Below are 14,833 nucleotides of genomic sequence, written 5' to 3'. Positions count from 1 at the left end.
GCTTAATGCTTATGTTTTTTATTGCTCCACTTCAAGCCACCTCCTGGCCTGGTTACAGACACACAAGGAGAAGGGTAGCTGAAAAACGAAAGTGTTTATGCAGCCAAGAGACTCCAGCCGACACTTTCATACACCTCCCCATTCCTCCTTACTCAGCCTGGAAACAGGTTCTTTTCCCTGCCCACCTCCTTGCTGACAAGCTCTCAGAGAAGAGCAGATCTTTTCAAGCTACTAAACTCCGGCTTTTCTAAATCACTGGCACGTTCTTAAATTTACTCATATCCTAGGACCTTTGTGACAACAATTCCAGGACTGATGTTGCAACAAAAAATAGTAAAACATGCAGAAATAAAGAGGTCACTGCTCTATGGCTACTAGAGTTGAATAGCTTTAAGAGTTTAATCTAGATAATACTATTAGTCTAGATCAGACTTCCTCAAACTCGACCCTCCAGATGTTTTGAGACTACAATTCCCATCATCCCTGACCACTGGTCCTGCTAGCTAGGGATCATGGGAGTTGTAGGCCAAAAACATCTGGAGGGCTGAGTTTGAGGAAGCCTGATCTAGATAATACTATTGAAAAATATATGATAAAAAAATATATAACTTCAGTGCTGACTTTGGGAACTAAAACTGCTAGCAATTGCTTTTAGCAATTCTCACCTATATAAGTAGCACTGTAGACAGGGTTTGGCATCTATTTTATAAGAGGGTACAAACAGATCGCTGTGGAAATTACTTGTTTCCTACTACTCTCTCTTTTGCCATCATATCTTTCTACAGGCAAGAAGAACATGAAGTCCAAGTCCTTACTCCATAATTAATAGGAGAGAATAGTGTTGAAACTCTTCTTATTCACAAGGATTGAGTTTTGCTTTTGTCTAGTTACCCAACACTCTCTTGGAATATTTAACCAAGCTCCTACTGATTTTAATGTACATGAACAGCATCCTTGAACTTTCTGCCCTTCCCAGAACTTATAAAGATGTAAAATTCTGCCATACAATGAATGTGTGCATATGTAAAAAACACATTCTTTACTCTGTAGCCAACACTAATGTCATCAGAAGTAAATAAAAAGGAAGGAAAGTATTTTTACTCACACATACATGTTTATTGCTTGACAACTAAACGCAAAACATGCCTACAATCGTGAATATTTTTCACAAAGAATTCATTCATGTGACAAGGTTTCCAAGAGATTACTGTCATATAAAACAAGCAAGTCACAGTAACAGGACAATATAAACTGTCAGTTTTATACTTAAATCCATTTTATAATTTTTGATTAAAAAACAAATGTAAAGCAATTTGATGTTCTTGTGAGAACTGATCTTCCATAATTAATGTGTTTAATTCAAAGCTACTAACCACATCAAGACAAGTATAGACAGTGCATTCTTCAATGTCTCTTACATAAAATGTTCACATTTTCAGTTTCACTTATGGTTTATCTGTTTTTCAAACTCACAGTAGATCCACTAAAATCAATGGGTTTGCTCTAATTAATATTGGCTATCTCACCATACGTTTTAAGTAAAGCTAAACAGGCCAATTAAAAATATTATAAATCAAGCAGCCAATTATGTTTGTTAATTTGCAAAGCTTTCTTAATTTATGATCCATAATGAATAATTTTGTTAGGAGAACAGTTATGAGCATTGGACAAAGATTGTTCAGTTACGATACTTGTCAAGGACACATGAAAATATCAATAAAAATACTTATATTATCTTTCAAAAGTACATGTGAAACTATACAACAGTAGTTACGTGGAGTGTTTGCTTTTGATCAGTCAGGGTAGTTTCATTTGAGTAGTACTGTATGCCAAACATTACAATACTGACCGTTGCACATGACAAGACAAATGAAACATGTTAATTCCTTTATCTTAACACATCTTGAAGAAGGTAAATAGCAAAGAGGATTAAGACACCAATAAAATGATCCAGCCCAGTTTTAAGCGTGCTAAAGCCCATTGATTTAAATGGACTAAGACTGACCTATCTCTGGACTGTTTGTTTTCAGCATCAATAGGTGAAAAAGTAGCATATGCATTTAAATACTTTTCTGCTTCTATGTATCCAGTGATCTGCTGCATTAACCAGCCAGTGAATAAAAACCACTTCACAAACATTACATTTTAAAGAGATAGTTAAAACACTGAATGTATGCACATAACTAATGTATCTTTAAAAATTCATTAATTATATAGAATGTTTGCCTATTCAAGTTCTCATGACAGCATTTAATGATTGAATGACCCGCTAGCTGAGGGAGAGGAATCCTTGCACTGATGGAACAATCTGCTTATCACTACACTGAAAACAACTCAATGATATCATTAGCAATGAAGTATTCACATAAGTTGTTAAACGTGCAAGCAAAATATTTTTTTTCAGTTTTTTCAGATGTCCTGCACAAATTGGTTATCTCAGGAGAACTCTGGACTGATTTTCTCCCATAGCTTTAGAAGAAAACTAACAGAAATAAAATCATCTAAGAGTAGTTTGAGGGTAACAGAACAAGTCTCAGTATAGGGCGAAGGTAGATGTGATGATAAATGTGTCTTGGAATTTAACATATACTTTACAAAAAGTGCAAATATAAGTTCCTGGGCTTAGGAACTTAGGAGTGGCTTAGAATTATTGGAACCTCAGAGGGTGATGACAAAAAAACCTCTCCTCTGAAAATGCAATTTGCATAGGGCAGTGGTTTTCAACCAGTGTGTGTAGCACCCTGGGATGCCTTGAATGATGGTCAACAGTGACATGGGCAACACTGACCTCTATCCCTCTTTCCTTCCCTCCCTTCTCTGATGTTCTCTCACATCTCTGCCTCCCAAAGGCTTCACAGCTGTTTATTGCAGTAGCCCTGGCTACAAGCTCTGCAGGCAAATGATGCATCTGTTGCTGGCCAAGGGGTGCTGGTTGCCAGGAGTTGAGGTGGCCTTGGAGTAAGCAAGCAAGTGGGTGAGGGGCCCCAGCCAGCCAGTCCACTAGACCTTGCTTCTGGGAATGGACGGACAAGTCCCATGCCCCTGTGGGGCAGTGTGAGGAGTCACCTCTTTTTGGAGGGGGGGCAACTCCTCTGAGGGGCGGCAGCAGCGGCTGTCCAAAGGACTCCCAAGGTGAAGGGAGAGGAGGCTGAGGGAACACTCTACAAGGGTGTCCGAAAAAGGGTGCGAGGCTGCCAGCTCTACAGGCAAGGGGTAACATAACTGGGCTCCTGAGCCCCACAGTTGTGCTGCAGAAAGAAGGTAGTTGGTCAAGGGAGCCGTGGATTCAAAAAGGTTGAAAACCTCTGGCACAGGAAGAAAATGGCTACTGGCTTCTGCAGTCTAACAGGTAGTATTTTGGTGTCTCACTTAATCATTTAACCTGAATTTGTGAGAGGAAATGTATGCGAGCCCTATTGAAATTAACATATACTGTATTGTGAAGTAGGTAAATTATACCAAATGCAGTTCATTAACACTGCCATGCTGAAATCCCATTGACTTCCAAGGGGGAAGTGATTCTGAAAAAAGCATTCCGAAAACTACTGGGCATCATCTCATCATCACTAAGGCAGAAAACAGATTGGCACAGTTGCTGGCAAAATCCGAAGAAAAATGGTTACATAAGAGACCTCTACTCTGGCTGCCAATTTGTTACAAAGCTGATTTTAAAGGGAAGGAAAACAACTACTTAGCTCAGTTTATCTCTGCTGAAAACAAGAAACTGCATGAGAGCATGCACCTAATCTTACATGTATAACCTCTGCTCAGTGACCTTGAAAAAGGACAAGTCCCAGGCAAGAATCCAGGGAGGAAATTCCGTCCAATACTCAAGAGGGGACTAAATCTAACTGCATCTATAATAATCGCCCAATACAAAAATTGCTAATATCCAAGAAACCTTTTAAAAATATTAAGTTATGCGAATATATAATTGAGCCTGCTAAAAATTGTGAATGAGCATTAATATATTTTGAAACAAATAAACAAGATACAATGTATCTTCTTCATCCATACCCCATTAACTAGAAATAGGCCTTCCAATGCAATGTTTATCTGTGCTATTTTTCAGTCTTAGGCTGGGATCCAAAGAACCATGTGGGAATCTTCCAGTTGTGCTACAAGGTCACCTAGTACTACCTTTCTAAGCAATGCCTTTCTATTCCAGAAGCTTGGGCAAACTTCAAGAGTGAATTTTAGTGCAGTTTGAGGAGCAGCAAGTAAGAAAATCAAACAGGGAAGCCTAGACAATACAGCTATCTAAGAGGCTCCTTGAATTCTAAACCTTTCATTTAAAATTCCAACTTCCCTGTTAATATAGCATTAATAATTAAAGTGAGTTAAAATAGTAACAGCAAAGCCCAGCAATGAGAAGCAGCAAGATATATTTAGAAAATGTTTTTGCAGTCACCTTTCTTATCTCCAATAAATGTTTAACTGAACACTTAATAAAACTAGAGAAGGAAGTCCAAGCCCTAAGTGACATGACTTCAATATTTTCCCAGAAGTTTAAAAAAAAGAATTTGGAAAGGTTGGCTGGCTGATTTTTTATGGCAACTTAGATGACATAATATTATTTAACATAATTTTCAACTTAGTCTGCTCTTCTGACATTTTATGAGTGTTTTAAACGTAATCTGCCCAAAGCCCTAAGGATAAAATATTCAAGTTTTTTGTTTTGGTTTGAAAAATATAGTGCATATATTTTCTTTTTTTGTATTTTAATCTGAGTGGGGATCATTTTTCCAGTCCAAGGGCTGCATTTCCCCTTGGACAATCATTCAGGGACCATATGCCAACAGCGAGTGTGGCCAAAGTGGACAAACACGCTGTCACGCACACCAATAGAAGCTTTTGTTTCAAGCCTAAAACCTGCAAGTGAGGAGGGGATACTGAGGGCTAGGCAGGAAGGTCCAACCGGCTGCATCTGGCCCATCAACAACCAGTCTGCCACATCTAATTTAATGGTTAATTAAGTAAACAGAAGCTCAGTGGTTAAATTCTGCAGAACTACAGGCCACAGGTGTTGCTGCATCAATGTTAAACCATTAATTTTATCTCAATTTTTCAATCAAAAATTTTCAGTATACAAGGGGCTTAAGTGCTACTGACAATGATTTGAGGAATTATTTAAAATTACATTACAGAATGATCCTGAATAACAATTTTATCTAGTTACTAACTTGCCTCCTTCCCATGCTTTCAGAGTTTAGGAACTCAAAAGGGGCATATGACAAGTTAATGTTCAAATAACCTAATCTAATCTTTAGATTGTGTTAGCACTAGAATGTTAGAACTTGAAGCCTTTACAAACAATTTTCACTATCTTTTTGCCATAATTGCACCCAATTTAGATAATGAAAACAGACCACACTTGGATTTCAAATTTTAAAGGATTTCAAAGGAACGGACCACTATGACGATCAACATTAATGTAATGTTTTAGGTCATAAAATATGTATTTTAGATGGTTTTGTCCTTTACTTAAATGCATTTACACTAAACATAAAATTAAAATATACTTGATGCCCCCACCATTTATTATTTTCATCAACGCGCACATAAAAATGCCTAATAAATACAGACACAATTCAGCATTCCTTGTGGACCATACAAATCTAAGTCATTGCAAACTATCTGAATACAGATAAGCATCTTGCTTCATATGTGATTAATAAATTTCTTAGTGAGAATTGCACACTGCTTTCATCACAAACATTTTAAAAAGCAATTATCGTTCCATGAATTGATTCTCAACTGCAGTTCCTGAACAAAAACATACAGAATACCTAAGTCTGGTTCTAGATCATATGAAATCACTGTGTCAATATGCCAACAAGTGGCCCCATTTTCCTCCCAAAATCAAAACCAGAACAAGACATCTTTGCTAGCTCCAAATATTCTATGCACATGACTCAAAACTGATTACCCAGAATTTGTTATCCTGTTATTTATTTATTTTCAAATTACATTCTGCACTGGGAAATATGCATGTAACCCACATGGAGGGATATATAACACCAACAGTAAGTTTTTAAGTGATAAATATATGTTTCTCTTTTAGATATAAAGACATTAGTCTTAGACATTTGTAGGGAAGTATTCCACATTGAACAAAATGCATCTTCAGGGATTACTATTTCCAAATCCCTTTTCCTCAAACCATTACTTCTCTGGACCTGAAGTATTAGTTTTTTCAATTTTGTGATGTCTGTCTTGGCCACAAACCATCACTATTGATTGATTACATGACTAATTTCAATAATAATAATAATTTTGCACCCCGCCCATCTGACTGGGTTGTCCAGCCATTCTGGGCAACAAAAACCAAGTTTTTGTCTTGGTTTATTATTCTTGTTACCTGATCATATAAAATTTCTGAGCCATTTAATGCCCTCTAAATTCAGAGAGGTCCTTTTGCCCCTAAATGAACAATATACATAAATAGCTGGTATTGATCTATTAATCACAATAGAATTACATAAATGGAGGGGGGGATCCTGAACATAGGAATGCTTTGTCGTCGTCGTCCCCCAAACTCTGAAAAATGGCTTTTACTCAGTGGTTATAGCAAAACTCTCGTTTCAATCATTTCAATACAGCTTCCCGCAATGCTTTCTATTTCATTTTATTAAGATTCAAATCCTTATACCATTCTTTAAACATATATAATTTAGCTCTGTGCTAATATTTAACACTCCTGAGAACTTCATGTCTCCTGCATTCAGTGGTTTACATAATGTGGAAAGCCCTATTCTAGCATTATCTCCTATTCCAAACAAACTTACCACAAAGCTTTTATCAAACTTGCAAAGTCAGCTTTTTCACTTATAAAGGAACACTTAGAAGTAGAAATAAGATTTCTTTTGGCTGAATGTACCATTTATCAGCTGCTGTTGTGCTTCAGTTTAATTTACATCAGTGTTCTCTAGACTAAATTTCACTGACCAAAACATTATTACGATTAATACTTTTTCAAGGGAGAAAGGGAGAGATAAAGAAAGAAAAATAAATCCATGTCCCTAAATATCTCACATATGGTAGATTTTCAAAAGTATTTTACAAATCTAGGGGAGCCAGTGCCTTGAAGTTTGATCCTAACCATACTGAATCATTTACAAAAATCTGATGCAGGTATATAATGAAAATGTTGTAGAGTATCAGACACTTAAAATTATATCTAGTTGTCTGCAAAAACTTTAAATGTAAAGGTAAAGGGACCCCTGACCATTAAGTCCACGTCCCGCAAAAACTTTATGCTTTATATAAAAAGGCAACACAACATATGAAACAATTTAACGCATTAAAGATAAAACAGGACCACAGGAATTCATAAGAAAACTACCTCTCTTAGGGAAAAAAAGCAATGACAAGAAAATCAACATCTCATTCAGCCTACAAAAGCAAGTCCAAACAAAACCTTACTATATCCCCTAAAAAAAAATCTAGTCAGGCAAGGGCTCAAGCTGGCTTCCCATAGAAGAGAGGATATAGAAAACAACAATGCTTGGCACAAATCATAGGTGTGGAACCTGTGGCCCTCCAGATGTTGCTCAACTACAACTCCCATCGCTCCTGACCACTGGCCATGCTGGTTGGGGTTTATAGGAATTTGTCTACATCACCTGTAGTCACAGGTTCCCCACCTCTGATGATATGCTGTCCAGTTGCTATGGTCAGCCTTCAACAGTTCCACTCATCATAGCTAATACAGGGCTGCTCTCTAGCAAGCATGACAAACGGCTAGTATCATCCACAACTTTGAAGATGCAGAGGGAGGCACAGATTGCCTCAGTAGTTGAGCAGCAACAAATTTGCAGCTGTGCAATAGGTTGGGGGCTGTTTGACAACTTCATGGACAAGACATCTGGAAAACTTTTGCCATGCTAAACTGACAACCCCTAATAAGACTTTCTTTCTCCGGGAAATGCCGTCTTAGGTGCTGCTCCTTGTAGGTGATCAAGCAGCAGCACATATCCACTTCCCTCTGCCTGAGTAGATAAAAGTAAAGGACCTCTGGATGGTTAAGTCCAGACAAAGGCGACTATGGGATGCGGCGCTCATCTCGCTTCAGGCTAAGGGAGCCAGCATTTGTCCACAGACAGCTTTCTGGGTCACGTGATCAGCATAACTAAACTGCTTCTGGCAGAACAGAACACCGTGACAGAAACCAGAGTGCACGGAAACACTGTTTACCTTCCTGTCGCAGTGGTACCTATTTATCTACTTGCACTGGTGTGCTTTTGAAGTGCGAGGTTGGCAGGAGCTGGGACAGAGTTCACCACCGCTGAGCAGATTCGAACCACCGACCTTCCAATCAGCAACCCCAAGAGGCTCCGTGGTTTAGACCACAGCAGCACCCACATCTGCCACCCGTGCCTGAGTACCTACTTACCAAGTAGTAGGAAAAAGCTGTACTGTAATTGTTTTAACATGCTAAGGTGAAGTGTTTGGAGTTCCACACCAGGAAGTGAAAACCATTTAGTTGCAAGCCCTTGCTTTTCAAAAAAGCTCAGTATTCCCAAGACACAAACCACAGCAATACAAAAACACAAAGTGCATACATGGCCAAGAAGAGGGAAATAAGATCCCAAGGTTTTCACATTACTATTGCTTTCTGGGAAGAATTTGCTTAACCTTCAAAACCCTTAGTGACTGACGCCTGCTGCGTGTCTCCCTGAGATGCTGATCTGTCAGCCAAGCATAATGTTTTGGTGAGGCTCTGAACAAAAGAGTAAATAATAAAATGAGAAAACAAAGAAAAATAATGAACTAGGCAAGGACACAAAATGCATTTGGAATTAGATTTGGGGAAAGGTTTAACAAAAAATGCCTTTGCCCACACTGGATAGTGCTTTGAAAAACGCAGGCTCACATTTTGCATACTAAGACCAAGTCACACAGAACTTGCTGTTGATGGGACTGCCCACTATTATCACTGCAGCAAGAACTAAAAAACAACAATCCTGCCCCATTGTAGTTTTCCTGTGGAGGCCAATAGAACACTTCCTTCCTCTCAGAATATATTCCCTTTCAGAATACTCCCAATAAGGACTGGTGGGGAACGTCCAGCTCATGTGCCTAATTATGATTGCCAGGCTGTTCCGGGCAAACCATGAACATGTTTCATCATATACAATGTCAGACATGAGGAAGTTCAAGCTGCAGCTAATAGGAAGAAGTATCAGATTTGTAAGTGTACTGCAACAGAGAAATGTGCCAAACTAAAGAAGTGCCAACTTTTTTTTTTGATAAAAATTAATAACTGGAAGAACACTTAAGAGTGTTCTTAATTTTTCCTTTGCAGCCACATCCTGAATTCAAGCCATGCCTGCAAAGAAACATTTTTCATATTCTTTTGCAGGTGTGATTTAAGTTCAGGCTGCATCTACAAAAGAATTCAAGCCACAGCTACCAAGGAAAAAAGTTCATTTGCAGGCCTAGCCTGGATGTAAACCACACCAGCAAAGGAAGAATAGGAAATGCATTTAGAATACACTCCCAGTTCTTCCTTTTTTAAGAGAATCATGGTGACATCAGGTGACTGACACCTGTCAGTCTTACCCACATGCCAAAGTGACCCACTACCAGTGTAGAATTACTGAACTGCAGAGTTGGGAGGGACCACAAGAGTCACCACCTCACTGAAGTTAAGAAGGTCTGGGTTCAGTCAGTGCCTGAACAGATGACAGCCCTCAAAACATTATACCTCGCCTTTGGGTCCATGATAGACAAAAGGCAGGATATACAGGTAAGCATATAGATAAATAAATTGCTAATCATGAAACCTTGTTTTGAAGTGAGCATTATTGTTCCAAAGTTAGTATTAAGTTGTCTAGATAGGATGGCACGGCAAATTGTGATTAGACAAAACCTGGAAATTTCAGTGGGCTTGAGCATGAGCCTTTGGGCCTGCTCCCAATAAGCCATGGTTTGGCGAATCAATTCAGAAGATCTGAATTGGCCCAAGAAATGTTCTGAAGACAGGCGATGCAGCTGCTGTTCAGTACCTGGGCAGGAAATCATCCACATACTTTACATATGCCACCTTGAGCTGCTGGGAGAATATAATGAATGCTTAAATAGACTGAGGCACTGACACTGGTCAACTTTTCCCTGGATCCTCCCCTTGTTTTCCTGGTAGGGAACTTGCCTGCAAGAGCTGCACCACACACAGAAATGAAGAGGTGGTGTTTCCTCCTCACATCCCTGTGTGTGGAGCTCCATCTGTTGAGCTTCTGCCTGCTCAGCAGCTGAACACTAACTTTCCTAACCATATTTACCAACTCAATACACCCCTAAAACATACACACACACCCCTCCTCCTGAAATGCAGTCGACTAATAGGTTTTATACACCAGTCCTTCTCCACTGGCACTTGACCCTATGGGGAAGCTCCTCAGAGCCCCTCCACCCCCCCCCTCAGGTCCTCAGTTACCCGGATTCTTCCGCTTGTTTTGGCGCCCCGTCCACAACATCCCCCCCCGCCCCACCTCCGGCCTTGCGAAAGGCAATTCAGTGACGTCACACAAACACACCGGGGCGGCGCAGCGGGCTTCCTTCTCCTGCCCCCCCCAGCCCCCCTCCCACCTCGCGTTCCTCACGGCTAGGAGCGAAAGAGCAGCAGCGGGAGGAGGAGGCGGCACCCGCCCTCCCGCGCTTGTTGTTTGGTTTGGCGCGGCGTGCAGGTGCCTCTCCGTCGTCACTCACCGAAGTCCAGGAACTGCTTGATGGAGAGCGGCGACGGGGAGAAGCGGGAGTAGTACTCGATCTGTTTGGGGATGGGGCTCTTCAGGAGCGCCCCGCACAGCCGCATGGCGCTGCTGGGTCGGTCGGCCGGCCGGCAGGTCGGTGGGTGGGTGAGGGAGACGGAGAGGAGCAGGAAGGAGAGGGGAAGGCGCGTGCGCGCGCACAGCAGCAGCGCCTGCAGGGCCCCTGGACGAACCGGCCGAGCAACTGCCTGGCGGCGCGTGCGGATACTCACGCACGCAAAACACCGCGGGCGCGCGGGAGGGGGCGGGGAGGCGAAGGCGCTCGCAACTGTCACTGCGGCCCAGCAGCCCCTCGCTGCCGGCCTAGCGGGAGGCGGCGGTATCGGCCTCCTTGCCCTCCACACGGACGCCCCCTCGTGTATCAAGGGGCCGGGCGCACCGCGCCTTCTTCCCGCTGCAGCCCGACCCGGCCGGTGTCTGCCGGCCGCTTGGTATCCCCCGGCCCGGCAGCGACGGCGAGCGCCCGCCTTCCGACCTTACGCGGCCTTCTGACTGGGCGACGAACAGCCAGCATTGCCGCCGCTGCCGCCTTCCTTTGCCTTTCTCGGTCGCCCGAGTAAGCGCCGCCTGCCATCACCATGACGCCCAAAGGCATGCGCACGCGCCGATGGGCGCCGGTTGGTTTCCGGGCCTACAGCTCGATTTGAAAATGAGGAGACAGGGGCACGTGTGGTTTCAGACCCATAACACGGATCGCTGCCTGAGGGCAAGATGCCCTTCTGCTTTTCTTTATTCTCCAAGAGCTTCTCCTGCTTCTTCACCCACAAACCCCACCACCACACTCAATGCTTAAGAGCAGGGATGAAGGATTTGTTGCCTTCCAGATCAGTTTTTCTCAACCTGGTAATGGGGTGTCCCACATGTTGTTGAACTACAACTCCCATCATCCATTGCCAGCAGGGGCAGCAGTCAGGGATGATGGTAGTCCAAACCTATGGCCAGAACTGAAATCATCATGTACACTACGGAAACCATGATCTACGTCATATCACACTCCTTCAGCTATCTTAAATATTACTGTCCATTTCTGGACTGTCTTAAAATTTCCTTCCCTTGAGCCAAAGTTTCGTAACAACCAACCCCTGATACGATTTTTAAAAAAGGAACAATTTCCCCTTAAGGGATACACTAGCCTGTGCTTTCTACAAGGATACTGACTGGCCCAAGAGAAAATAACATACATTATAGGCATGGAAACAGGCAGAGAAGGAAAGCAAAAGGAATCTAGCTAAGTCAAAGATGATTCCACTCTTGTACACATCCACCTGGTGTAAAGCAGGCTTAACGAAGAGAGGTGATGCATGGAACAATCTCGTGGGAGAAAGACTTAACAATTTGGTCATAAAAATTCCTTCCAGTAGCACCTTAAAGACCAACTAAGTTAGTTCTTGGTATGAGCTTTCGTGTGCATGCACACTTCTTCAGAAGTGCTCATACCAAGCTCATACCAAGAAAGTTCATACCAAGAAAGCTCATACCAAGAACTAACTTGGTTGGTCTTTAAGGTGCTACTGGAAAGAATTTTTTTGTTTTGACTATGGCAGACCAACACGGCTACCTATCTGTAACTGCAATTTGGGCATCTACAAGATGCACAGTTATAAGAAAGGAGCTTCCTAGATAATAATAATAATAATAATAATAATAATAATAATAATAATAATAATAATAATATTTTTTTATTTATACCCCGCCCTCCCCAGCCAAGGCTGGGCTCAGAGCAGCTTACAAACAATAATAAAAACAATAAGAATGATTACAACTTAAAAACAAAAATAAAATACAACATTAAAATAAAGGAATATTAAAATGTAGCCTTGTCACAGGAGGAGAAGGAAAAGAAAACAAAAGAGAGAGAGAGAGAGAGGGGGGGGGGGAGGGAATCAAATTGGCTCCAAGCCAAAGGCCAGGCGGAACAACTCTGTCTTACAGGCCCTGCGGAAAGAAATCAGATCCTGCAGGGTCCTGGTCTCATGAGGCAGAGCGTTCCACCAGGCCGGAGCCAGAGTTGAAAAGGCCCTGGCTCTGGTTGAAGCCAATCTAACTTCCTTAGGGCCCGGGACCACTAGGGTGTTGCTATTTATGGACCTTGAGGCTCTCCGTGGGGCATACCGGGAGAGGCAGTCCCGTAGGTACGAGGGTCCTAGGCCGTGAAGGGCTTTAAAGGTCAAAAGCAGCACCTTAAACCTGACCCTGTACTCCACCGGGAGCCAGTGCAGCTTGAAAAGCACTGGGTGAATATGCTCCCATGGCAGAGACCCCGTGAGGAGCCTCGCTGCAGCATTCTGTACCCGCTGGAGTTTCTGGGACAGCTTCAAGGGCAGACCCGCATAGAGCGAATTACAGTAGTCAAGCCTGGAGATGACCGTCGCATGGATCACTGTGGCCAAGTCAGGGCGGGAAAGGTAAGGGACCAACTGCTTGATTCGGCGAAGGTGGAAAAATGTCGCCTTGGCTGTTGCTGTAACCTGCGCCTCCATGGAAAGGGAGGCGTCAAGGATTACACCCAAACTCTTAACGGAAGGCAATGGCACTAATTGGGCCCCCGCAAGAGAAGGGAGTTGGTCCCTCATCCCCATGCCATCCCGACCTAGCCATAGGACCTCTGTCTTCGAAGGATTTAGTTTCAATCGGCTCCCACGAAACCATCCAGCCACAGCTTCCAAGCATCTGGTCAGTATGTTCAGGGTCGAGTCAGTGTGGCCATCCATCAGCAGATAGAGCTGAGTGTCATCAGCATATTGGTGACAGCCCAGCCCAAAGCTCCGGATAATCTGGGCAAGGGGGCGAATAAAGATGTTAAAAAGCATCGGGGAGAGAATTGCGCCCTGCGGCACTCCACATACCAAGGAGTGGCGCGATGACATTTCCCTCCCTAGTGCCACCCTCTGTCCCCGACCAGAGATAAAAGAGCACAACCAGTTATGGGCTAAGCCCTGTATCCCCACGTCTGCGAGGCGGTGGTCCAGAAGATCATGATCGACCATGTCAAAGGCTGCTGACAAATCTAAAAGGATCAGCAGTCCTGACCCACCTCGATCCAGTTGTCTACGGAGATCATCTGTTAGGGCAACCAGAGCCGTCTCCGTCCCAAAACCAGGACGGAAACCGGACTGAAATGGATCTAATGCCGATGTTTCCTCCAGAAACCTACCAAGCTGTTCAGCAACCGCTCTCTCAATTACCTTACCCAGGTATGGAAGATTTGAAACTGGGCGGTAATTGGATAGGTCTAAGGGATCTAATGAAGTTTTTTTTAAGAGTGGACACACCACTGAGTAGATCCATCCACCGTAAGGACAGGGCATGGACAGAAGGGACATGAAGTGCAAATTAACTCAAGTTCTGTAGCAAGGTGTATCAATACAACTTTCCCTCCTCAGAATGGCAGGGTAGTCATGATGGGTCCCTGGCCAGTGAAAACTGACAACCTGCTGACTAAGGTATCCATTGTGGAGAAAGGCAGTGGCACTTTCCTAGCAAACTCAGTCTAATTACTGATGAAAAATGCTTGCTGGAGGAAACCTTCAGGGGAAATTAATGGCTGGATAAGGATATACACCAAGGTTCTGGAGACTAAATAGGTATCTGCCTATTCACCTTGCTCTTGCTGCTGCTGTGGGAGGTCATTCAGCTTAAAACAATGTTGCCTCCTCTGTTGTTTCCAAGTACCCCAATGCACACAGTGAAGAATCATTAAATAGTTCTGAGGCATGTGTAGAATTCCAGTGAAAATGAACTTCTTGGTAATACATGAAATCCATAGCTCATACAATCCCCAGAAGAAGCATTTGAGTCCTGCTGTGGGACCAATTACCCCACTCAGCACGCAGCTTGAGTCATATGTTTTCTTGCAGAAAGTTAGGCAGACAAACTGACAAGATCCATTTCCAAATCTTTCAGTTCAGAAGAGTGATAAATACAAGCTTCGGATCTCCATGGTGGGACTGATTGGGCTGCTGTTGCTGAGGACTTGATCTGTAACAATGGATCTGGCCTTGGATGAAGCTTTGAGCCAATCTACATTCTAAAGAATACTCCCCAGAGGAAGAGGAACACCG

The 14,833-nt window shown here is 42.8% G+C and overlaps 2 protein-coding genes across 2 annotated transcripts in view; one reads left to right on the top strand and one right to left on the bottom strand.

Annotated features, from left to right (window-relative positions):
- Positions 1-12,109, bottom strand: part of PDK3 (pyruvate dehydrogenase kinase 3) — a 40,953-nt gene extending 28,844 nt beyond the window's left edge. The window contains exon 1 of the mRNA XM_083734500.1: positions 10,711-12,109. Coding sequence (XP_083590626.1) covers positions 10,711-10,816 — 106 coding nt within the window. The 5' untranslated portion in view covers positions 10,817-12,109. The remainder of the gene's footprint in view (positions 1-10,710) is intronic.
- Positions 3,174-14,833, top strand: part of LOC310842516 (uncharacterized protein) — a 34,157-nt gene continuing 22,497 nt past the window's right edge. The window contains exon 1 of the mRNA XM_083734646.1: positions 3,174-9,751. Within this exon, the coding sequence (XP_083590772.1) occupies positions 9,686-9,751 (66 nt within the window). The 5' untranslated portion in view covers positions 3,174-9,685. The remainder of the gene's footprint in view (positions 9,752-14,833) is intronic.

This window comes from Podarcis gaigeae (genome assembly GCF_964106915.1).
Source record: "Podarcis gaigeae genome assembly, chromosome: 4".
Lineage (NCBI taxonomy): Eukaryota > Metazoa > Chordata > Lepidosauria > Squamata > Lacertidae > Podarcis > Podarcis gaigeae.
The sequence above is the reverse complement of the archived record's forward strand: the minus strand, read 5'-3'. Positions and strand labels throughout refer to the sequence as shown.